This window comes from Anomaloglossus baeobatrachus, chromosome 6, assembly GCF_048569485.1.
Source record: "Anomaloglossus baeobatrachus isolate aAnoBae1 chromosome 6, aAnoBae1.hap1, whole genome shotgun sequence".
Lineage (NCBI taxonomy): Eukaryota > Metazoa > Chordata > Amphibia > Anura > Aromobatidae > Anomaloglossus > Anomaloglossus baeobatrachus.
This window is the reverse complement of record NC_134358.1, coordinates 70,032,602-70,059,708: the sequence shown is the minus strand read 5'-3', so window position 1 is coordinate 70,059,708 and position 27,107 is coordinate 70,032,602. Positions and strand designations below refer to the sequence as shown.

General features: G+C 45.7%; 1 protein-coding gene across 47 annotated transcripts in view; it reads left to right on the top strand.

The window, feature by feature from the left end:
- Positions 1-27,107, top strand: part of RIMS2 (regulating synaptic membrane exocytosis 2) — a 990,720-nt gene that overhangs the window by 127,861 nt on the left and 835,752 nt on the right. For 33 of the 47 annotated variants that reach the window (XM_075353016.1, XM_075352970.1, XM_075352974.1 and 30 more), the window contains exons 2-3: positions 2,012-2,044; positions 2,455-2,541. The exons of 13 other annotated variants lie outside the window; for them this stretch is intronic. In XM_075353016.1, the coding sequence (XP_075209131.1) occupies positions 2,012-2,044; positions 2,455-2,541 (120 nt within the window). The remainder of the gene's footprint in view (positions 1-2,011; positions 2,045-2,454; positions 2,542-27,107) is intronic. One more of the 47 variants, XM_075352977.1, reaches the window with a different exon arrangement.

Sequence of the window (27,107 nt, the reverse complement as noted above, 5' to 3'; positions counted from 1 at the left end):
AAAATTAAGTTAAAAAAAACCAAACATATATATGGTATCGATGTGTTCATAAAAGTCCGATCAAAATTTAAAATAAATTAATCTCACAGGTAAAGAGCGTAATGAGAAAAAAAAAATCAAAACACCAAAATTGCAGGTTTTTTTGAGATAAAAATGGAATAACACAAGCAAGATTATTTCTTTATTTAATTATTTATTTTTTTCAAAATGTCAGATTTTTTTTTCACTACGTCATTAAAAAAAATACCATACAGTATAGTTTAGTACATAATCATGTTGATCTGGAGAATCACACTGATAGGTCAGTTTTATGGTAAATGAACACTATTATATATATATATATATATATATATATATATATATATATATATATATATATATATATATATATATATATATTTGCAGATTTTCACTTTATTTGCTAATTTGCCACACTTGGAATTTTTATTCCTGCTTACCATTGCATTATATAAAAAAATATGTACTTTTTATTACATTATTCTAGTGGATTTTATAATATCTGTAGGCCATTTTTACCATTGCATTGTATGATAAAATAATGGTGTCATTCAAAAGTACAAATCATCCTGCAAAAAAAGTAAACCCTGAAGCAGCTATATCGACGGAAAAGGGCAAAAACAAAAATAAAAATTGCCTGGTCCTTAAAAGGTTAATTATCCTCCATTGCAAAGTTATGAATTTTTGTAATATGACTTCATGACCTTATTTTGCTTCCTTCTCTCCCAAGCACCATGCTGCAGTAATGCTTGGTTTATGCCCCTTTAGAAGCTCCTTTGTACTGCTGCTCGCCAAAATCCATGCCCTGTATTCAGTCTGTGTAGAAGAATTCCTCTAAGTACAGGGATGGGGAGAGCAGAGCGGCTCAGACAGGGGAACTCTTCCTCTGTATGAATCTTAGTTACTCTTTAAAAGGAACATGTCACCAGATTTGGGGCCTATAAGCTGTGGCCACCACCAGTGGGCTCTTATATACAGCATCCTATCATGCTGTATATAAGAGCTGAGGCCGCTGTGTAGAATGTAAAAATCCCTTTATAATACTCACCTAAACGGCCGCAGTAGTGGAGTTGGGTCAGATGGGCTTCTTCGTTCTCTGGAGCCGGCGCCTCCTCTTTCGGCATTCTTTGTCATCCTTCTTCTGTAGTCGGGGTGCATGACACGTCCTATGTCATCCACACTTGCCGGCATTGAGGTCCTGCACAGGGCAGATAAAAGTATTGTAGTGCGCCTGAGCAGGAGCGGCGAGTGTGTATGACGTAGGACAAGTCATACACACAGGCTTCAGAAGGAGGACGAAGATGGCCGAAAAAGGAGTCGCCCATGTGACCCAATTCCACTGCAGCCATCGTTTTAGGTGAGTATTATAAAGGGTTTTTTACGTTCTACACAGCGGCCTGGGCTCTTATATACAGTATGTTAGGATGCTGTATATAAGAGCCCAGTGGTGGTGGTCGCAGCTTACAGGCCCCAAATCTGCTGACAGGTTCCCTTTAAGGGCTTGTCCCATGAATAACATTTTATTACCTCTTTACCGCTGAGACCCTCACTGATCACTAGAACAAGGGTACTGTGTCCCCTCCTCACCTGTGTAGTGTGGTAATACGCATGAGTGACACCCCTTCATTAATTTCTGTGGGTGTTCGGGAGTAGACGTGCACATGTGTGACCCCACTCGTTCACTGATCACGCATGCGCACTACTGTTCCATTTGCATGGGTCACATTTTGGTAATCACGGGGGCCCACCTATACTGTGATATGAGATAGCCCATTATCTCATGCCTCATAACCTTCATGGCTCACATATATCATCCTCTGCTTGCGATATACACCTCCTTCAGTGTTTTGAGGCAAAAAGCTGCATTTTAGTCTTTCTACCATTCTTCACAGTCCCTTTTTGATATAATTGGTGATGTAACGCACCCCACAATGTCACCCCGCCGGGGCATTTGCTGTATGTTGCACTCAGCTGTGCACACTTATCTTTTTAGGGTGAAAGAAGAACAAAAACCTCAACTCTCGCAGTAAGTAGCGCCGCTCCCGGTGCACTAGGCTTGACTTTTTTGATTTTTCCTGTTTGTTGTTTTTGTTTTGCTGTGTTTTGCTTCCTGCATACTTTTGGTGGTGTTAGGTGACCGTAGTCCTCGATAGGCTGCATTTAGTATGTCTTGTGCTTCTTGACTGGCTTGTAAGATGGCTACATGCAGCTTTCTTACCCCATCCACATCAGCTGGATGTAGACACCTCTGCCTGCTTTGTGGACTAGTTTTCTATGTAAAGACTTGTATTCCTCCTCTCTCGCTGGCTGAGTTTTGAAGCTGCCATTACTTCTCCATCGGCTTCCAGCTTTTCCTTTCCGCTTTTCTGTAGTGATTGGGGGAGACGTCGCTTGTTCTTCTGGTTATAAAGATGCATTATTTGCTTATTCAAACAGGTGGTTTCCCTTTAGTGGGATCACTGAACTGGTTAATAACGTCTTACTGCCACAACAAAAGCAGCAAAATGAGAAGGAGCCTGAGAAGTAAGTAAGCTGCTTTCCTTAGATTTAGCATTTGTGCATATACAGCAGGATCGTTTTTCGGAAATGCCCAATACCTGTTTACCCCTATAGAACTGCATTACTCTTTGCGAGACCCTTGGAACCACAGCAGGTCAAGCACAGAACTAAGGGCCAGCTAGTCTCCAACTCCTGAAATATTACATCCTTAGAAAATTTCTAGTTTTGTCCTTCATCAGTCCAAATTACAGAGAACAGAAAACCTGACAAATATAGGATATAGAATGGTCATCAACTGTCACAATACAAACTGCAAGCATTATTAAATAGGACTTTTAGACCCAATGAGGCTGGTGTACTTGCTTTGTAAATCCATGTCAGAGTGGCTGTATAATTATTTTTTAATTATTAAAGTAAGTTTCTGTTAACTTAGCCTGATCAACATGACACTGATTCGGTGTGCCCCCCCACCCCACCCCGCTGAATGTCTTCCCACCTAGCCTAATTACAGCTCTTCACGGTCACTCCTCCCTGCTGCTGCAAAATCCCTACCAACCTAGCCTGATTGACAGTTTCTCAGCCACTCCTCCTTTCTGCTGCTAAATCCCCATCACCTAGCCTAATTGATAGTTTTGTGTTGCTACTGCTAAATCCCCACCCACCTACCCTGATTGACAGCTTCTCATGGTTACTCCTCCCTGCAGCTGCAAAATCTCCACCCACATACCCTGATTGACAGCTTCTCAGGGCCACTTCTCTCTGCAGCTGCTAAATCCCTACCCACATACCCTGATTGACAGCTTCTCATGGTCACTCCTCCCTGCAGCTGCTAAATCCCCATCCACCTACCCTGATTGACAGTTTCTCATGGTCACTCCTGCCTGCAGCTGCAAAATCTCCTCCCACATACCCACCGCTAAAGGTAAGGTGCAAATTTAGAGACACATGGCTAGAGGGCTGAGAATGTCAATGTGACAGTGCACTTACCCATAATCCCCTAAAAAATCAAGCAATGCAGAGTCCCTCCAAGACCCCTACGTGCGTTTCGTATGGGCTTCTTCCAGGGGGTCATCAAAATCTCCTCCCACATACCCTGATTGACAGTTTCTCAGGTTCATTCCTCCCTGCTGCTACTAAAACCCCACCCACCTAGCTTGACTGACAGCTTCTTATGGTCACTTCTCCCTATAGCTGCTAAATCTCCACCTAGAGTGATTGACAGTTGTTCAGGGTCACTCCTCCCTGCTGCAGCGAAATCTCTGCCCTTCTTGCCTGATTGACAATTTCTCAGGGTCACTCCTCCGTCCTGCTGCTAAAACCCCACCCACCTGGCCTGATTGACCGCTTCTCAGTATCCCTCCTCCCTTCCGCTGACTCTCTGCCCACTCAGCCTATTTGACAACTCCTCACTGTCCCTCCTCCCTGCTGCTGCTGCAGAGATCTCACACTGCTCAGTATAACTTGCAGCTGTCAGTTTGGTTGGCGAAAAATGAATACATTGGAGTCTATAACTGGACTCCTAAAATCTTCACTTCAATATCAGGATTATACAGCCATTCTGACATGGATTTTCAAAGTAAATACACAAGTCCCATCAGATCCAAGAGATCTATTTAATAATGCATGCAGTTTGTATTGTGAAATCTGGTGACAGATCTACTTTAAAGGGATTATCCAGCCACAAAAAATGTAAATTAAATCTATTTAAATAAATACGGTTTGCAAGGTATTAATGTAGCGTACATCCCATTATTGACTACCTGCTCCGGTCGGGGCCATGTGGCTGGTCCTTTAGTAATGTGTATCCGACATGGAGCACAGAGCCGTGTAGCTAAGAGGGTGCCGTACCACTGCAGTTTGGGAACGACTTTTATGGAGGCCATGTTGAGCATCATGCAACTTTTTAGGAAAAAGATTTAAGCTTCTTTCACATAGAGTTTTGCGGAGTATTTTTAATGTTCTTTTATAAATTACAATATTAACTTTTTAGTGGATTTTCCTGACTTACAGAGAGACAGAAAAGCCTGTAGGAAAACACCTAAAATAAAATAATAATAATAATAATTAATAATAAATAATAATAAAAAATAGAGCATGCTGATTTTAATAAAAATGCCCAAACCACAACCAGATTGTGAACCCTTTCCCTCACACCCAAGTGCCCTGTTTTTCGTTCACTACACAACTTCCTGCTACCTTATAGACAATATGTAAAAAAAAAAAGCTGAGTATAAAATTTACCTGTAGGCCGGGGTCACGCAGCCCTATGACTTGTCCGAAGCCGAACCGGCCGGCGGCTCTCCTGACCCGAGCATGGGAGCTGCATAGAAATACAGGAAGCTGTCAGGTTCGGGTCAGGAGAGCCGCCGGCTGGTCCGAGCATTGCTATGCAATCTTCGGGCGAGTCATACGCTGTGTGACCTCAGCCTTAGGGTCTGTGCGCACTTGGAACTGGATGGCTTCTTAAGAAAAAAACGCACCCTCTGGCAGAATTCCGCATCCGCGACAAAAAACGCACCAAAAACGCTTCCAAATCCACATGCGGTTTTGCCGCGGTTTGTTCCGTTTTTGGTGCGGATTTGCCTGCAGTATTGTCCCTGCGGTTTTTTACCATTATCTATGGCAAAAACGCAGGTACCTGCGGAAAAGAAGTGACATGTTACTTCTTTTTGCTGCAGGAAATCTGCAGAAATTCTGCAGCAAAACCTATAGAAAAAAAAAAAGCAGTGTGCGCACAGCATTTTGGATTTCCCATAGATTTTGCTGGAGAAGGACTGGAGACAGGTTATGAACAAAAAACCGCACCTTTTCTGCAGCAAAAACCATGGCAAATCCTCGGCAAAAAACGCAGTGTGCGCAAAGGGCCTTAAAGGGAATCTGTCACCAAGGGCAGAGACCCTGATTCCAGCGATGTGTCACTTACTGAACTGTTTGCAGTCATTTTGATAAAGTCTCTGTTTTCTCTGCTGCAGATCCAGCAGTTATACAGAGCTCATGAATATGCTGGACTACCTGCAGCACAACAAGTAGTCCTGTAATGATAATCTACTGCTAATTAATCAGTGATTTTATCAAAACTACACTAAGCAGCTAAGCAAGTGACACATCTCTGGAATCAGGATCTCTTTTGCTTCCTCACACTGCTGTCAGATTTGGTGGAAAAAACCTGGTGACAAATCCCTTTAGGTTATGTTTACACAGGGCATCTTTTACTGTGTTTTTAGTGCATTTTTTAGGTCACAAAGATGCACCCAAACGCATGCATTTCCTTCCCCCAGCAAAGTCTATGAGATTTCTATATTGCTGTCCACACAGGGCATTTTTTTTTTGGCTGCGTTTTTGAAGATGCAGCATCTCAATTTTTGCATCTAAATTTTGTGGTTTTTTTCCAGCGTTTTTGAGCTCTTCCAGTCAATAGATTTGACTTAAAAAACACATTGGGCAAAATGCGGTAAAAACGCGTAAAAACCGCATGCATTTTTTGGCTGCGTTTTTGCCGCGGGTGCGCATTTTGGGGCGAAAACCGCTGCATCTCTGTGGTTAAGAAAAGATGTAGTGTGTGAACATAGCCTTAAAGGTTTTTTTTCAGTTTTAGCAAATAGAATCTACTGTATTTACCGTGTAACAGTTAGGGTATGATCACATGATGTCTTTTTCCCATTTTTTTTCTTTGCGTTTTTGAAAAAAAACAAACAAAACAGGAAGTGTTTTATTGTAGCATTGAAGTGAATGAGATTTCTCAAATCTCATTCACATGCTGCTTATTCTTTCCTTGCAGATTCAGTGCAGTTTCACATCTGCAGCTTATCAATTCAATACAACTTTTGAAACACTAGGAAACCACTGTAACTAAGAAATGGCTATGGAAGCTTTAAAGGGAACCTGCAGCTGAGACATAGACCATGAAAACCCGATCTGGCACTACGAGAATGTCGCGTATATGGTTAGACGAGCTGCACTGTGACTGCAGGGTGTTGTGGTGCTATGCTTGTAAAAGTCCTCGGTAATGCAAAAAAGTAGAAAATCAAGCAGCACCCACCATCTGTAATATGTCCTTTATTCAGTCCTTATAACACATCCTGGGACAGAGTTGGATTCGTGTAGGACGACGGCCGTTTCGTGTCTGCATATGCTTCAGCAGGTCTCAATATTACTTGTTGTAGCATATGTAGACACGAAACGGCCGTCATCCTCCACAAATCCAGCTGTGTCCCAGGATGTTTTATAAGGACTGAATAAAGGACATTTTAGGGATGTCGAGTGCTGCTTGACTTTCTACTTTTTTGCATGACAGGTGATACGTCCTGCTCCAACCACAGAAAAATGTATCAAGAACTGGCTGCATTATGTCAGCCAAGTATGTTTGACTCTGAAACGTTACTGCTTTTCAGAGAAAGACTTACAGAAGAAGCCACCACGGACCGAGACACAGGAGACTCGTGAACATGCGGGTCCCCGACAGCTTCTCTCCGCCTGTTTTCTAGAGTGACAGGTCTCTCCCTGTCTATCTGTATAGGGAGAGACCTGTCAGTCACTTGCAGCGGGTGGGGAGAAGCTTCCAGAGACCCACTTGTCCGACTAGTCTCCTAGTCCCTACTAGTCTTCTAATACTAGTCTTCTAGTCCTAGTCTCTACTAGTCTCCTAGTCCCACTTCTACTAGTCTCCTAATCCCTTACTGTTTCTACTAGTCCCCACTAGTCTCCTAGTTCCTACAGGTCTCCTAGTCCTACTTCTACTAGTCTCCTAGTCCCTACTAGTCCCCTAATTCTAGTTCCTACTAGACTCCTAGACCTAGTCCCTACTAGTCTCATAGTCCTAGTCCCTATTGTCTCATAGTCCCTACTAGTCTCATAGTCCTAATCCCTACTAGTCTCATAGTCCTAGTCCCTACTGCCTCATAGTCCCTACGAGTCTTATAGTCCTAATCCCTACTAGTCTCATAGTCCTAATCCAGATTAGTCTCCTAGTCCCTACTAGTCCTCTAATCTTAGTCCCTACTAGTCTCCTAGTCCTTATTAGTCTTGGTCCCTGATGGCTTCTTATGTAAGTCTTTCTCTGAAACAGTAGCACTTCAGAGTCAAACATACATGGCTGAAATCATGCAGGGAGTTCTTGATCCCTGCGTTCTGTGGTTTGGGCAGCGTATATCATCTCTCAGGTTCCCTTTAATAAAATCTAAAGAATTTATTTTTACTAGTAATGTTTCTATTTATTATGGGAACTGGTTAATCAACCTTTAGGTATCAGATCTAGGTTTCAATGATAACAGCAGCTCCTATAATGACTCTCAGGCCTAAGGATGTGTCCGCACTTTGCGTTTCCACTTGCGTTTCAGCTGCTTTTTAGGTCCGTTTTGAACTGCAGCGTTTTCATGCCAAAAGGCATGCGTTTTGCTTTTCCATAATAGTCTATGGAAAATGGTGATTTTCAGACCGCAAATTGCGTTTTAAAACGCTGCGTTTAATTTGCATAATTTGTTGCAAAAACTCAGCGTTCAAAGGAGCAGCATGTCAATTGTTTTTGCCATTTGCGCTGTGTTTTGCTAACATTGAAGTCAATGAGAAGTATCAAAAAGCAACAAACATCAAAATCCCAGCGTTTTACCTGCTTTTTAGCTGCAGAAACAATGCGTTTTTTACTTAAAAAACGCATGCTTTTCAGACATTAAAATAATGGAATAATATGTCCCTTTACACACACACATAGTCCGACAATTAAATTATCGAAAATTATGATTTTATTGCTATTTTAGCATTAAATATTATAAAACCGCTATAATTTCATGAAATATAAATATTTTCTTTATTAATTCAAAAATTATGTTTTCTTTTTTTCCCTCTTTTTTCATTCTGTTTGACTATTTAATCTTTAGCAGTGTCTTGATGTTCAAAACGCATCTGTCAAAACGAAAGGGAAAAAGCATGTAAAAAGCGCTGAAAACGCATCTAAAACGCAGTAAATACACATGCGTTTTTAGCGCCAAATTTCTGGAAAAGGCAACTTTGGTCAAATCAATTAAGCCCAAAACGTGCGTTTAGAACTGCAAGTAGGAGAACGCAAAGTGCGGACATAGCCTAAACCTAGTTCTGTAGGCAAGCGCAGACATTTGATGAGACCTGCGGCCTATCCTGCAGATATAGCAGGAATACTACATCAATACCTTTCCTAGTTGTGAATCAATCTCTTAAAAAGTGACTGGGATTCCTATTAGGGAACATGGACAATGTTAACTCCATTCATCGGAATGCGGATATTTTAATGGCAGGGAAAAGGAAATCTGCAGCAGCAAAGTGTTTGGATTTTGATGCAGATTTCGATGCAGATTTTGATGCAGATTTCGATGCAGATTTGCACCATAAGGCTATGTGTCCACGCTGCGGAAAATGCGCGGATTTTGCCGCGGATTTCTCGCGGAAAAGCTGCGGATTTTCCGAAAATCTGCAGCAGCGGCACTTCCCAACCATTTCTATGGCATTTTGGAAATGCTGTGCCCATGCTGCGGATTTTTCCGCGGCGGATTTGGTGCGGATTTTGATCCGGAAAAATCTGCAACATGTCAATTATTGTTGCGGATTTTGATCCGGATTTTGGCTTTAAAATTGGGGGAAAAAAAAAAAAATCCACACCAAAATCCAAGGCAATTCCGCGGCAAATCCGCACCTTTGAAAAGGTGCGGATTTTGCGGGAAAGCCGCGGATTTTGCTGCAGAAAAATCCGCAGCAACATTCTCCCGTGGACACATAGCCTAAAGCCCGCTACACACGCTTCAATATATCTCACAATCTGTCGTTGGGGTCAAGTTGTAAGTGACGCACATCCGGCATCGTTTGTGAGGTATCTGCGTGTGACATCTACTTGCGATCAGGATTGAACGCAAAACCGTTGATCGCAAACACATCGTATCATTCTCTAGAATTGAGCGTTTTGTTGCACGAACCTAGTCAATTGTAACGTGTGACATCCCTCATACGATTTTGTTGTCTGATGCTATGTGCGCAGGTGTGCGCTCTGCACCGCAGCTTAAAAAAGGTCCGCTTCAGAGCGCAGCTGAAAAGCTGCGTTCTGAAGCGCCTCACAATGTCTGTCATTCACTAATCTCTGTCAGTCGGTCACTATCTCTGTCCCTCACTCTCTGTCCATGTCAGTCTATCCCCCTCTCTCATATACTCACCGATCCCCGGCGCTGCACGGCATTCACACTGCTCCGGCGGCTTTTACTGTTTTGAAAAAGCCGGCCGCCCATTAAACAATCTCGTATTCCCTGTTTTCCCCGCCCACCGGCGCCTATGATTGGTTACAGTGAGACACGCCCCCACGCTGAGTGACAGGTGTCACACTGCACCCAATCACAGCAGCCGGTGGGCGTGTCTATACTGTGTAGTGAAATAAATAATTAAATAATTAAAAAAAACGGCGTGCGGTCCCCCCAATTTTAAAACCAGCCAGATAAAGCCATACGGCTGAAGGCTGGTATTCTCAGGATGGGGAGCTCCACGTTATGGGGAGCCCCCCAGCCTAACAATATCAGCCAACAGCCGCCCAGAATTGCCGCATACATTAGATGCGACAGTTCTGGGACTGTACCCGGCTCTTCCCGATTTGCCCTGGTGCGTTGGCAAATCGGGGTAATAAGGAGTTATTGGCAGCCCATAGCTGCCAATAACTCCTAGATTAATCATGTCAGGCGTCTATGAGACACCTTCCATGATTAATCTGTAAATTACAGTAAATAAACACACACACCCGAAAAAATCCTTTATTAGAAATAAAAAACACAAACATATACCCTGGTTCACCACTTTAATCAGCCCAAAAAAGCCCTCCTTGTCCGGCGTACTCCAGGATGCTCCAGCGTCGCTTCCAGCGCTGCTGCATGGAGGTGACCGGAGCTGCAGAAGACACCGCCGCTCCGGTCACCTCCACGCAGGTAATGAAGACAGCCGCGCGATCAGCTGCTGTCACTGAGGTTACCCGCTGTCACTGGATCCAGCGGTGGATGCAGCGGTGGCCGCGGGTAACCTCAGTGACAGCTCAGCTGATCGCGCTACTCACCGCCGCTCCTATCACCTCCACGCAGCAACTGAGGTGAGTAGCGCGATCAGCTGAGCTGTCATTGAGGTTACCCGCGGCCACCGCTGTATCCAGTGACAGCGGGTAACCTCAGTGACAGCAGCTGATCGCGCGGCTGTCTTCATTACCTGCGTGGAGGTGACCGGAGCGGCTGTGTCTGCTGCAGCTCCGGTCACCTCCATGCAGCAGCGCTGGAAGCTACGCTGGAGCATCCTGGATTACGCCGGACATGGAGGGCTTTTTGGGGCTGATTAAAGTGGTGAACCAGGGTATATGTTTGTGTTTTTTATTTCTAATAAAGGATTTTTTCGGGTGTGTGTGTTTATTTACTGTAATTTACAGATTAATCATGGAGGGTGTCTCATAGACGCCTGACATGATTAATCTAGGACTTATTGGCAGCTATGGGCTGCCAATAACTCCTTATTACCCCGATTTGCCAACGCACCAGGGTAAATCGGGAAGAGCCGGGTACAGTCCCAGAACTGTCGCATCTAATGTATGCGGCAATTCTGGGCGGCTGTTGGCTGATATTGTTAGGCTGGGGGGCTCCCCATAACGTGGAGCTCCCCATCCTGAGAATACCAGCCTTCAGCCGTATGGCTTTATCTGGCTGGTTTTAAAATTGGGGTGAACCACACGCCGTTTTTTTTTAATTATTTAATTATTTATTTCACTATACAGTATAGACACGCCCACCGGCTGCTGTGATTGGGTGCAGTGTGACACCTGTCACTCAGCGTGGGGGCGTGTCTCACTGTAACGAATCATAGGCGCTGGTGGGCGGGGAAAGCAGGGAATACGAAATTGTTTAATGGGCGGCCGGCTTTTTCAAAACAGTAAAAGCTGCCAGAGCAGTGTGAATGCCGTGCAGTGCCGGGGATCGGGGATCGGTGAGTATGAGAGAGGGCTGCTAACTTCAGTAACTTAGGAGATTAGCGGTCACCGGTGAGTCCTTCACTGGTGACCGCTAATCAGGGCGCGACACAGACAGAGCCGCAGCATGACCGTGAAGTCGGGTGAAGTTCACCCGAGTTCATTCTGACAGTGCGGCTCTGTCTGTGTCTGCTGTCATCTGCCATTCAGCTTTGCTACATGGCTGTCTGTGTCTGCTGTTAGCGGCCATGTAGCAGAGCTGAATGGCAGATGACATAGTAAAACGCATCCCTATTCCTACACATTACACACGCTTGGCAAGTCAATAAATTAAAAAAAAAAAAAAAAGGTGCCCAATGCATACGTCACAGAACACATGATCTAAAGGATCGCACACAAAATTGACCAATTTAACATAGACTACTAACGCACGTGTGACAGCAAATGAACGACCTACGTGCAATCTCATAAGATCCCGTATGCAACCTGGGCGTGTCACATCGCAAATGCGATTGTACAACTAATTGCAACGTGTAAAGTGGGCTTAAGGCTATGTGCCCATGGGCTCTGTATCTGCGGATTTTTCTGCAGCTACATCCGTAGCATTCCCCCGGAATCCGCACTTTTTCATAGGTGCTGATTTTGTGCGGATTTGATGCGGATTTCATTGCGGATTTTGGATTTTGCGACCTTCTTTTTTTTTTTTATACATTCAATTGAATAGGCAAAATCCGCAGGTAAATCCGCAACAATAATTGACGTGCTGCAGATTTTTCCGCACGGAAATCCGCATGATTTCCGCTGCGGAAAAATCCGCAGCGTGGGCACAGCATTTCCCAAATGCCATAGAAATGGCTGGGTAGTAGCTGTGCTGCAGATTTCTGAAAAATCCGTGGCATTTCCGCGAGAAATCCGCGGCAAAATCTGCGCATTTTCCGCAGCGTGGGCATATAGCCTTATGTGCTGCAGATTTTCTACCTGAAAAATTCTGCAGGTAATCTGCCCCATGTACATTTGCTAAAGAATTGCTACTTATGTAATTCCCATAGAAGCAAACTATGGAATTCCTATTCATGCTGAGCCCATTATATTCCACTATGCACCCCTCCCCCATTCACATTGCTATAAATTCCATTTCCAGTTACTGGAGAGTAATTAGAGAGCGTCTTTGGACGAGGTGTGATGGCGGACGCTCTAACAGCCTGTTCCAGACATGTATATAAATATACTCCATATTTTCAGCCTCTTAATACCTTCCTGCGGCTCTGCGGGGAGCGTCTGCAGAAGTGAGCTCAATCATGTGCCTAGTTAGAGAAGTGGAGAGAGGCGTTCCCGCTCCGGCTCCGTATTGTCATTCATAAAAAAGGGTTAGTGCATCTGTTAGTGGCAGCATTGTCCGGGCCAGAGACCATGTAACAAAGGAGCCGCCATCTGTTCCTGAGGTGTGTTTGGAGCAGCAGGTTGAGTCCTGAGTCTTTCAGGTGACTGTGTGGCGGCTGCAGATGACGGGGACGTGGACTCCTCGCTTGTCACTGCCGGCTTGTATGACAAGGGGCATGGGTTACACCCCAAATGCGAAGCAGGAACCCCCAACAATCATGTGTTAAGAGCCATTTATTTAGACTGTTTTGACCCCCTAAACCAACAACTGTATAATTTCTGGCGCTATTATAATAATCTTTATATAGCGCCAACATAGTCCACAGCAACAACACTGTCCCCATTGGGGATCATAATCTAAATTCCCTATCTTTGGAGTGTGGGAGGAAACACAGGCAAACACAGGGAAAACATACAAACTCCTTGCAGATATTGTCCTTGGTGGGATTTTAACCCAGGACCCCAGCTTTGCAAGACTGCAGTGCTAACCACTGAGACACCACAAGACTGCAGTGCTACCCACTGAGACACCACAAGACTGCAGTGCTACCCACTGAGCCACTAGACGTCTGCAGTGCTACCCACTGAGACACCACAAGACTGCAGTGCTAACCACTGAGCCACTAGAAGTCTGCAGTGCTACCCACTGAGACACCACAAGACTGCAGTGCTAACCACTGAGCCACTAGAAGTCTGCAGTGCTACCCACTGAGACACCACAAGACTGCAGTGCTAACCACTGAGACACCACAAGACTGCAGTGCTACCCACTGAGACACCACAAGACTGCAGTGCTAACCACTGAGACACCACAAGACTGCAGTGCTACCCACTGAGACACCACAAGACTGCAGTGCTACCCACTGAGACACCACAAGACTGCAGTGCTACCCACTGAGACACCACAAGACTGCAGTGCTAACCACTGAGACACCACAAGACTGCAGTGCTAACCACTGAGACACCACAAGACTGCAGTGCTAACCACTGAGACACCACAAGACTGCAGTGCTACCCACTGAGACACCACAAGACTGCAGTGCTACCCACTGAGACACCACAAGACTGCAGTGCTACCCACTGAGACACCACAAGACTGCAGTGCTACCCACTGAGACACCACAAGACTGCAGTGCTACCCACTGAGACACCACAAGACTGCAGTGCTACCCACTGAGACACCACAAGACTGCAGTGCTACCCACTGAGACACCACAAGACTGCAGTGCTAACCACTGAGACACCACAAGACTGCAGTGCTAACCACTGAGCCACCGTGCCGCGCATCACACAGGCTATCACAACCTGTACAGGAACAGGGCGATCATGAACACACTCTATATGGCACGAATGGTCCCCAGAAACATTTTCTATTGGACGAGATCATTGACTTTAATATCATCATTTTCTTTCAAGATAAGCACCCCTCCATTGATTGTTTGTTTTTCAACACTGGAGTGGTGCTTTAAACTTAAGCGCCTGCCCCAGGTCTTAAACTCATTTTCCGGCGGCTTCACCTTTTTCTCAGCGTCGTTCCGGTCCCACAGCTCCATCTTGTGCCCATAAATTCTGACTGGCGGAAAGTCAGAAGTTACGTCACAAGAGCTCAATACAAGTCTGAGAGCCAGAATGAGGCCAGAACGAGGCTCTCATAGAGTTGTATTGAATTGTAACTTCTGGTGCTCTCCATGAAACACTAGAGCTGCCGGAAAGTCACAAATCGCTGGAGACCGATCGGAGCAATGGTGAGAATAGATGAAGACAGCAACAGACGAGTATAAGACAGAGGGCAGGGGACTTAGATTTAAAGTGCCACTCCAGAGGTGCAATTAAAAAATGCTGGAGTGTTGCTTCTAATCCAAGTTCTTGTCCCCGTTATTAAATTTCTCCTCTGATGTTTTCAGCTTTTTTCAGCTTTGCTCCAGTCCCGCTATACCATCTTGTGCCTATAACTTGTGACTGGCCAGAAGTCAGAAGTTACATTACAAGCTCTCAGTGCATCTCTAGGAGAGTCATTACGAGGCTCTCCTAGACTTGTATTGAGTTGTCACCTTTCATGCGCTTCATGAAACACTGGAGCTGCCGGCAGTTAACAATCTACAAAAGACTGATGGGAGCAACGCTGAAAAAAGACGATGACTGGGGAGGAGAGTATAAGACAGGGAGCCCGGGGACTTAGCTGTAAAGCACCACTCCAGCGCTGAAAAACCCCCAGATGGAGTGGTGCTTTAATGATATATCATTTACCTTTGAAAATCAATAGCTACTGTTTGCTATCCACAAGGTGACTGCTATGATTCCAGTAAGCTGAGGCTTCCATAAATGTTTTGTTCTATAGTTTCTTGTGCATCTGGTAACGTGATGTAAGTCGCTGGTTGCTGTGTTTTCCTATTGGTTAAGTGACATAGGGATACTTAAGGAAAACTCTAGGTAAGGCCTCCTTCACACAGCTATGCAAAAAACTAACATTTTGAACGGTCTGTGGTGTTGGTACGTACAGTATGTCCGTCCGTGTGTCCAGTGTGCTGTTCATGTGCTATCTGTGTGACATCCGGATAGCACACGGACAGCATGAACTTGTATACTTACCTGGCTCCGGCGCTGCTGTCACACTTGCTTCAGGGTCTGCTGTCATTGCAGTGAATATTCATGAGCATAATGAGCGGGCCCGGAAGCAACAGCAGAGGCAGAGAGCAGCACCGGAGACAGGTAAGTATACAAATTAATTTATTTCTCAGTGACATGTTTCCTCTGGTGCGTGTCACATGGATCACATCAGTTTGTGTGGTCCGTGTTACCAGCAAAAAACGGTGTGGAGCACACGGATGCTCCACACAGACACACGGTCCATGTCAAAACTTGGATGTGTGCGCAATACCATTGATTGTAATGGGTCTACGTGTGTCCGTGTCTCCGGAATGTGTGAAAACGGACGCCACAGTATCGGAGACATGGACGTGTGAAGGAGGCCTAACACATAGTTAAGCTTAGTCCTGAGCCAGACCCAGGTCCATGCACAATTCTTTATACCTGTAATAGACTAAGAATTGAAAGCCCTCCTTGAAAAAGGTGAGACCTCCAAATTTATGGGTGTGTCGTAAAATGGATTTTAAAGCATTCACCACCCACAAAAAAAAAAATTGAAATTGCCCACATGAGTCAAAACACCATATAATAAAATATTGAAAATATGTAATTTATTAGAAAAATATTTAAAAATATGAATATTACGGTACTTTTCAAAATGAATAATGGGAACAAAAAATGCTTAAAAAGAAAGGGTTATTCCTCAAAGGCAAGAGACGAGGGGGTAAATACAGCAGGACCCCACTATAGGCAAATTAAATATTATAAATAGAGTGTAATTACATAACCATAAATAGCAATAAGTAATAATGTGCTAGAAAAATAAAGTGCAGTGCATTTCCAGAATGAAAGCTCCAATAGATAGAATAAAGTGCATAGTGCTCACATGAGAATACTGCAATGGAAATGACGGGGATAAAGCAATGGAGAAGGATATGGAATACCTGGAGATAGGGGCCATGGAGCTCGCCAGCCTTCAGCCCGACGCGCGTTTCCTCTTGCGTTAGACTTCCTCAGGGGGGGTAGTGAAGCGTTGTGTGAACTGAGCCGAAAGCAGCTTTCACATTGCGTTCTGACCTACGTTCACTGGTCCCGTCGGGACTTCCATCCGAACCCCCCCACCCTTCAAAATGGGTTTGGGACATATGTGCCGACGATGCCATTGACTATTATGGTGCAGAAAGAGTCACCGTATGCTGTTTCGTGCACCATTTTCGGGGCTATACGTTTTTTGGAGGCGGACACTGAGACATAGCAGACTGCGTCTCGGTGTCAGTCTCCCGTAAGTGTATACTCCCGAAAATAGTGCACGCCAGAGGACACGATGACTCTGCACCATTATAGTCAATGACCACGTCAGTGCATGTGTCTGAAACCCATTTTGCGGAGGGGCTCGCATGGAAACCCCGATGGGACTAGTGAACAGAGATCACAATACAGTGTGAAAGCCGCCTAATGGTTTCTTCTCATATGAAGAAAAAACAAACATGTGAATGAAACCTGATAATAATCTATCCAAAGATTGTATAACGTAAAAAGGGCATAAACCCTCCAGATCTTGCACCAGATTGTAGTCCAAATTACAATCAAAATGAGGCTGCGGTATTTGGGTCCTTCCCTGCTACGTTATTACTCAATATCAACGTTCATCAAAGGCAAAATTAAATGGAGGAATTAAAGGGAACCTGTCATCAGAAATTTAGCTATAAAGCTAAAAGTTCCCCCCTCTGCAGCTCCTGGGCTGCATTCTAGGAAGCTTCCTATAGTTCTTGTGGCCACTTTTATACCAAAATAAACACTTTGTAAACTTGTACCTTTTCTTATGCAAATTTCGTAAATCTTCCATGGGGGCGGGCTGCCTGGGGTCCGTTGCTGTCATCCTGCCGATTTACGCCGCCCCCAAATGCTGAATTTCAAAGTTCAGGATGCCGCCCCTGGGTGCCCGTGGTCCCGCGCATGCGCTGTTCCACTGTAGCGGTGCCGTGCACTGTGTGCACGTGTGACCGCTGGTGACGCGCTCGCTGGCCAGGTGACCGGACGTCACCACTTTCCCATCCTGCTCAGCAGCAGGTGACGTCCGGTCATCTGGCCAGCTTGCGCATAACGCTGGAGTAATAGGGGAAAGTGCGATCACGAGGTTATGGGCGGCACTTGCTGATGACACTCACAGCGCCGCCCATAACCTCGTGCCCGCGCAAAGCGTCACCACCGGTCACACGTGCACACAGTGCACGGCACCGCTACAGTGGAACAGCGCATGCGCGGGACCACGGGCACCCAGGGGCGGCGTCCTGAGCTTTGAAATTCAGCATTTGGGGGCGGCGTAAATCGGCAGGATGACAGCAATGGACCCCAGGCAGCCCGCCCCCATGGAAGATTTACGAAATCTGCATAAGAAAAGGTACAAGTTTACAAAGTGTTTATTTTGGTATAAAAGTGGCCACAAGAACTATAGGAAGCTTCCTAGAATGCAGCCCAGGAGCTGCAGAGGGGGGAACTTTTAGCTTTATAGCTAGATTTCTGATGACAGGTTCACTTTAAACGAAAAATTGTGATTTTTACAAAATCTAATATCAAGACTCCAACTATAAAAAAAGATCTATACCTCAATAATGACTGGAAACACGCCGGCGAGCACGCAATAAAGCAAAATGCTACATGGATGTAATTAATAATTTAATAAGTGAACATATACATAAATGTCAACTGAAAGCAATTCCTTTTAGACCTCACAAAAGGGTGATTGATGTGAGGCCCGTGCCTTCGATTTCGAATGTGGAATATTACCCTGGATCACACGGGATGTCATATTTGGAAGAGTTGTCCAATGCCGAACAGAGTCCCTCCTGCTTTCTATGGACTCTGCGCGCTGGCACTGCCATTCGCATAATGCTTTATTTAAAGGGAACCTGTCACCAGATTTGGGGCCTATAAGCTGCGGCCACCACCAGTGGGCTCTTATATACAGCATGTTAGAATGCTGTATTTAAGAGACCAGGCCGCTGTGTAGAACGTAAAAATGACCTTACAATACTCACCTAACCAGTTGGTACAGTGCAGACTGGTGGAATGGGTGGCTCCGTTCTCTGGTACTGGCGCCTCCTCTTTTGGCCATCTTTGTACTTCTTCTGAAGCCTGGGTGCATGACGTGTCCTACGTCACGCACACGTGACGGCATTGAGGTCCTGTGCAGGCACACTACAATACTTTGATCTGCCGTGCTCAGGGATGCGCAGGACCTAAATGTTGGCGTGTACGCGTCATGTACCCAGGCTTCAGAAGAAGGAGGACAAAGATGTCCAAAGAGGAGGCGCCGGTACCGGAGAACAGAGACACCCATCCGACCGGTCTGCACCGCACCACCCTTTAGGTGAGTATTATAAAGTGATTTTTATGTTCTACACAGTGGCCTGGGCTCTTATATACAGCATGTTAGATTGCTGTATATAAGAGCCCACTGGTGGTGGCCGCAGTTTATAGGCCCCGAATCTGGTGACAGGTTCCCTTTAAACCTAGGCTTAGTTCACATGTCCAGTAATCGTCCGATAGAACAGATCCAGCAGCAATCCGTGGGCAAAAAATTCTGCTAAGGCCAGAGTCACACTTGCAAGTGCCTCGTGTATAACTCGCGTGAGTCTCTCATTGCATCACCCGTCACGGCCGCACAGTCTTCGGACAGGAGCGTCTCAGCTGCATAGAGATACATGCAACCGACCCGCTCCTGTCAGGAGAGCATGAGTCTGTGCCGGGTGATTCAATGAGAAACTCGCGTGAGTTACACGCAAGGCACTCGCAAGTGTGACTCTGGCCTAACGCAACTTTTACGCCCATTTTTTAAAAACTGATATTTTGTTCACATTGAAGTTTATAGAAAATGGATCCGTTAATTAGCCATCCGTTTTTCATTCATTTGTTAAGGATCCATTTTTTTGCTTACTAGATCAGTGATAAACAGCAAACTGTTAACGGATCCATTTTCCATAGATTTTAATATTACAAAAAAAAACCAACAGATCCGGCTGAAATAATTAGTTCTACTTTGAATATTTCCTCCTATTTATATATTTTTGGAAAATTCTGATTCATAACAAACTATAAGGCTATGTGTCCACGGGAGAATGTAGCTGCGGATTTTTCTGCATCAAAATCCGCAGCTTTCCCGCAAAATCCGCACCTTTTCAAAGGTGCGGATTTGCCACGGATTTACCGCGGATTTTGGTGCTGATTTTTTTTTTTTCCCCAATTTTAAAGCCAAAATCCGGATGAAAATCCGCAACAATAATTGACATGTTGCAGATGTTTTCCAGATCAAAATCCGCACGAAATCCGCTGCGGAAAAATCCGCAGCGTGGGCACAGCATTTCCAAAATGCCATAGGAATGGCTGGGAAGTGCCTGAGCTGCAGATTTTCGGGAAATCCGCGGCTTTTCCGCGAGAAATCCGCGGCAAAATCCGCGCATTTTCCGCAGCGTGGGCACATAGCCTTAAATAAGTAATGGCATAATACTCCACCTTCCACACTCATTTATCCTTTTTCTAGTGGTACCACTGTGCCAACCCAACTCTGGTGTTAGGAGACACTAGTTTTTCAGCATTGTGCTTCGGTGGCACACCACCAGAAATATAGGATCGTCAGAAACTTACAACCGATGACTCCGGGCAGAAAATGGGACAAAAGACACAAGAGTACTAATGCTATTCTTATTTTATTTTATTCCTAGATCTATAAATCCTGTAGTTTTTTTTATGCAAGAACAATTTTTGATGCTAGATGATAGCTTAAGTAACAATACTGACCACAAGTTTAGAGGTGACAGTCACTGGTTTGCCATTTTTGGGGCACAACATGACTTTTAATATACAGATTGGAGCAATAGGGGGTTTTATAGGCAGGGAGCTTTTGTCACCTGCTGTCATTACATCTTTGTGTCGCATGTTGTGTTTTGCATGTTTTTGTGACCGTCAATGTCAGCAATGCTTGTACTTGGTCTATATACAAAATACAAGGTTTCTGCAGATGTTGTTTCTTTCATCACTTTCCTCTTTTTGAAATTGATTCTGAAATGATCTGATTAGAATTGGACAACTTCAACCATGTTTATACTCAATCTGTTGGTACAGTTATTATATTAATCTGCTAATCTGAAATGCTTGATAAAATACCGTATGTCTTGGGCCCTCTTCACACTTCCATTTAAAAAACACCTGTGGCACGTTCCGTTTTGATCATCTGTGTGTACATATGTGTCATCCGTGTGCTATATGTGGGACACGTACCGGAAAAAAAAAATGACTCAGAAACACATTCATTTCAATGTGTTAAAGATGTCCAAAGCTAGATACATAGATAGATTTTATAGCTATTAACCAAATACGGTAACTAATTAATTGGAAAAAAAAACCACAGGCTTGGATTCCCCTGTTTTTGATATCCAGCAAAGGTAAAACAGACAGCTGGGGGCTGGTATTTTCAGGGTGGGAAGATCCATGGTTATTGGGCCCTTCTCAGCCTAAAAATAGCAGCCCGCAGTTGCCTCAGAAGATGTACATCACATTAGATGCATCAATTCTGGCTCTTTGACTCGACTTTCCCGATTGCCTTGGTAATCGGGATAATGGTTTATGGCGTTGATGTCAGCTGTGTAGTATCAGCTGGCATCAAGCCCCGGGGTTAGTAATTGAGAGGTGCCTATCATACACTCCCATTGCTAAACCAGTAATCCGCCCCAAAAAAGATACTTTTTTTTACTTCAATAAAACAATCCCTGAAACTTTCCCTCGTTTACTTTACCATTTTAGTAAAAAAAAATCCATTCAGCTCCGATGTAATCCTGGGAATCCACCATAGTCCACCAAATCCATTCTTTTCTAATAAAATATATCTGGAGAAAAATGCCACAAACACAGAGAAATAAAAATACACTTACCCTTGTTCACTACCTTATTCAAAAGAAAAAAAAAATTCCCAGCTGGTCCGACATAGTCCAGGGATTCCGATGAACATAGTCTATGGAGCCTCGTTATGACACTCCATAGATTTTCTAACAGGCAATTACGGGTCACGCTGCACTGTGTGCACCTTGGCAGCTGTGAGCAGCGGTGACGTCAGTAACGTTACCGCTGTTAAGGGTCGCCGGATCACCAGGTCCTCCACGCTGCACTGTGAGTGACTCGCCAACTGTGATAAGTGGTAACATTACTGATGTCACCGCTCATCAGAGGCGCCAGGTTTCACACAGCGCAGTGTGAGCCGGAGTGACCTCGTGACCTGGCGACCCTGAACAGTTGCAACGTTATTGATGTCACCGCTCATCAGAGGCGCCGGGTCACCAGGACACTCCGGGTTACACTGCTCTGTGTTGGACCCAGCACCTCTGAAGAGCAATAACATCATCGCTACCGGTAGTGATGAGCAAGCGTGCTTGTCACTGCTCGGTACTCGGTCGTGTATATCGCGGGTGCTTGACATTGCTCAGGGGTTGGGGGAGGGTGACATAGCTGTGTGCTTTATCTTTTCTGGTCATCAAAAATAAGGGGGACCCCACATCATTTTTTATTTTATTTTTTTATTTGTAAAGTCTATCATCTTTAATGATTTTTGTATGTGTTAAAAAGGTGCAATTTCTTGAATTAATTTAATTCTGGTCCGTGTCATACAGTCGGCACATGGATGTCATTTTTGTGTGGCGTACTGTTTTTCACAAATCCATAGACTTCTGTTGGCCCTTGTCATCCGTGCTGACAGTAAAAAACGGACAAGTATTTGTGAACACGGACACCACACGTGCCGGACTCGGACATGTGCAGGGGGCCTTGCATACCTTCACTCCTCAGATACGTAAATGTGCTGGCAGGTGTGTTGACAATACCCCAAAACATAGTGATTTTTTGACCTTTGCTGGAATGTACTATAGCATGTATTTCATTTTCTAAACATGAGCAAAATTTAAATTGTTCGGTTTAATAATGAGATTTTTCTCAAAGCTATATTGACGTAATAATAAAGGGGTACTCCGAAGAGATACAAAAATTATTCTAATAGCTATGCCTTCATAAACTGTAAAGATGTGAGCCACAGTGCTGTTCCCCACCCTCACACTACCTGTACAGTGTGACACTGGAGCTGCTCCTTGGTGCTTCCCCTCCCTTCTGGGACCTTCTAAAAAAACATGAGAGGATGTGGCCCGCTCCTGGTGTCTAGTAACTGTCAGCTCCTTGATATATCTGTTTCATAATAGGGGGCAGTCCTGCTTCTGGTGTCTATTAACAGCCAGCACCCTGATAAGGTTTCCCTGCAGACTGAAAACAAAGGGCGTGGTGTGGGCTTGACCATAGTCCCTGATCTAGGACTGCAGGGAAAGCACATATTATCAGGGGGCTGGCAGTTACTAGACACCAGGAGCAGGCTATGACCCCTGTTCTTAGACTGCAGGGAAGCAGATATTATCAGGGGCTGACAGCAAATAGACTCCAGGAGCAGGTCACGCCCCCGAATGTGTGGTCCCAGTAGAGAGGTGAAGCACCAAGGAGCAGCTGCAGTGTTACACTCAATTACAGGCAGTGTGAAAGTGGGGAACAGCACTATGGATCTCATCTTAAAAAAATTAGTCTATCTCTCCAGAGTACCCCTCTAAGGGGTACTTTGCACACTACGACATCGCCAGCCGATAGTAGCGATGCCGAGCGCGATAGTCCCCGCCCCCGTCGCAGCTGCGATATCTTGTGATAGCTGCCGTAGCAAACATTATCGCTACGGCAGCTTCACACGCACTTACCTGCCCTGCGACGTCGCTCTGGCCGGCGAACCACCTACTTCCTAAGGGGGCGGGTCGTGCGGCGTCACAGCGACATCACACGGCAGGCGGACAATAGAAGCGGAGATGAGCAGGACGTAAACATCCCGCCCACCTCCTTCCTTCCGCATAGCCGGCATGGGACGCAGGTAAGGTGAGGTTCCTCGCTCCTGCGGCTTCATACACAGCGATGTGTGCTGCAGCAGGAACGAGGAACAACATCGTACCTGTCGCTGCCGCGACATTATGGAAATGACCGACACTACACCGATGATACGATTTCGACGCTTTTGCGCTCGTTAATCATATCAAAAACGATTTACACACTCCGATGTCGACAGCGACTCCGGATGTGCGTCACTTTCGATTTGACCCCACCGACATCGCAGCTGCGATGTCGTGGTGTGCAAAGTACCCCCTAAGTGTGTTGTCGGTGTGCTCTCTGTCTGTCGTTACTGGACAGAATCTGAAGAGGTGACCCTTTGTGGAGTAGATTGGGCTTCTCTAAAGATTCTGATATTGTTTTAAATAGCTACACTTTAAATAGTTCAGTCTGCAGCTATTTTCCTCGACTCTTACTTACAGAGGAGCTCTCTGCTGGCCGAGCACTCGCTTCTTCCTTCTCTATGAGAGATGCTGCCAGACATCTCTGACGGTGACTTATCTCCTTGAGGATGAGGATCAGCAGTCTGAAATTAGACATGCCGGATCCTTCTGTCACCCAGAAGTGTCCACAGGGTAGACAATAAATCTATGATCTCGGGAGGTCTGAAGACAGGAACTCCAAGTGATCCTAAGAATGGAGGTCTAGCTGAATAGAGCAAAAGTGCGCATGCGCAATAACTGCTCTATTCAATTTTTTGGGACTAATGGAGTGTGCGCATGAATGACCAGAACTCCAGAACAACGATATCTTTGAGTCCCGGAAAGGTGAATAGTGTGATGCTCCCATGTGCACTACTGCTCCTTTTCACATGGGGAACTTTGGGACCTTCGTTCTCAGGATCAGTTCTGGTTCCAGTGGTCGACCCTCACTTTGTTCTGTGCCACACATTTTTAGGCCTGAATGACTCCATCAACCTTGACCTACTCCTAATGTTTCATACCTGGAATTACAGACGTCACTTCTCTTCCTTCGTGCTAAGGTCTAACCTTGAGTGAGAGATTTTACTATGCTAAGAAGTACTTTAAGGGCTCGTGCGCACGTTGCGTACTTACATGCATTTACGCTGCGTATTGCACTGTAGCGTAAATGCATGCGTCCTGCGTCCCCTGCACAATCTATGTAGATTGTGCATGACACGTGCGCATGTTACTTTTATGAACGCAGCGATTTGGGTGCTAAAATTTTGACCCAAATCCGTGCGTTCATAAAATGAGCACGTCAATTATTCCGTGCGCTATGGATGCAGCTCCCACTCTGTCTATGGTGGGGTCAGCAGCCATAGCGCATGAAATCGGCTTTTTTTTAACAAAAATACTACATTCATTATGCAGTGTTTCTGCAGCGATTTGACGCGCACATGTGCTGTCAAATCGCTGCAGAATATTCAGCAGTTACATGCGCATGAGCCCTAAAACTTCATTCACGGTCCAGGAAAAGCATTTGAATGTTAACTCCAACCCAGTTGTTAACACCAAAACTGAGCAAGGAGTTATGAAACTTTGCAAATCAATTTATTAGTACATTTGTGTTCAACTCCGTAAAAAAAAAACAAAAATAAAATGTATGTGGTTTTGAAATTTTTGCTTTTCCCCAGTCTGTTTTCCTTTAGCTACATTGATATCAGAATTTACTTATTTGGAGTACAGATAATGACAGTGATGGGTCAAAACCAGTCTCCTCCTCTGAGTGTTGTGTTTATCAGAACATTTGGAGTAAAGATGATGGCAGTGATGGATCAGCACCAGCCTACTCCTCGGAGTATTGTGTTTGTCAGAACATTTGGAGTACAGTTGATGGCAGTGATGGGTCAGCACCTGTCTCCTCCTCTGAGTATTTTGTGTTTGTCAGAGCATTTGGAGTACAGATGGTGGCAGTGATGGTCTGTGCCTGTCTGCTCCACTGAGTGTTGTGCTTATCAGAACAATCTCCTGCAGCAGGTTATCCCCAGAATTAGGCCGGAGTCATACTTGCGAGTGACTTACCGAGTCTCGTATCGCATCACCCCGACACGGCTGCACACACTCTAGACAGGAGTGCGTCGGTTGCATGTATCTCTATGCAGCGGAGATGCTCCTGTCTGGAGAGTGCCGGTTGATGCAATGAGAGACTCGCGCTAATTACACGTGAGGCACTCGGATATGTGTGACTCTGGCCTGAGGGTACTTTCACACTTGCGTTGAACGGCATCCGTCACAATGCGTTGTGTGACGCATGTGACGGATGCTTTGTAAATAGTGTGATATATAGGCAACGGATTCCTGTGAAATATGGCGTTGCGTTAAGCCAAGAGAGAGAGCGAGCCCCCATCATCACTGCACACACCCTGGCATTACCGCCCCCATCATCACCGCACACATTGGCACTATTGCACTCCTCATCACCGCACACATTGGCACTATTGCACTCATCATCACCGCACACATTGGCACTATTGCACTCATCATCACCGCACACACACCCCGGCACTACCGCCCCATCATCATTACCGCACACACGCAGGCACTACCGCCCCCATCATCATCACACACGCAGGCACTACCACACTCATCACCGCACACATGCAAGCACTACCGCCCCCATCATCATCACCACACACATACAGGCACTACCGCCCCCATCATCATCATCACACACGCAGGCACTACCGCACTCATCACCGCACACACCCCGGCACTACCGCACCCATCATCACGGCACACACCGGCACTACCGCCCCCATTATCATCACCGCACACACGCAGGCACTACCGCCCCCATCATCATCACTGCACACACGCAGGCACTATCGCACTCATCACCACACACGCCCCGGCACTACCGCCCCCATCATCATCACCGCACACATGCAGGCACTACCGCCCCCATCATCATCATCACACACGCAGGCACTACCGCACTCATCACCGCACACAACCCGGCACTACCGCACCCATCATCACGGCACACACCGGCACTACCGCCCCCATTATCATCACCGCACACACGCAGGCACTACCGCCCCCATCATCATCACTGCACACACGCAGGCACTATCGCACTCATCACCACACACGCCCCGGCACTACCGCACCCATCATCACCGCACACACACAGGCATCACCGCACACACACAGGCACTACCGCACTCCTCACCGCACACACCCCGGCACTACCACACCCATCATCACCGCACACACGCAGGCACTACCGCACTCATCATCACCACACACACACCGGCACTACTGCTCCCATCATCACCGCACACAATACCTCAGTGACGTCCCCGCTGACAGCGCGACTCACTTCAGTTGCTGCCTGGAGCTCACAGCGAGCGGCGGTGTTCTACGGTCGCTCCTGTGAGCTTCATGTAGCAGAGCTGGATGCGTCGCGGGACCTCGTGTGGAATATGCCGGACCTGGAGGTGTATTTGAGGATTAATAAAGTGGTGAAAGAAAGTGTTTTTTTTATCTGTTATTCTAAATAAAGTATTTTTTCGGGTGTATGTGTTTATTTACTTTCACTTACAGGTTAATCATTGATGGTGTCTCATAGCCGCCTGCCATGATTAACCTAGGACTTAGTGGAAGCTATGGTCTGCTGTCATAAACTCCTTATTACCCCGATTGCCACCGCACCAGGGCAATTCGGGATGAGCCGGGTACAGTCCCAGGACTGTTGCATCTAATAAATGCAGCAATTCAGGGCTGCTGCTGGCTGATATTTTTAGGCTGGGGGGCTC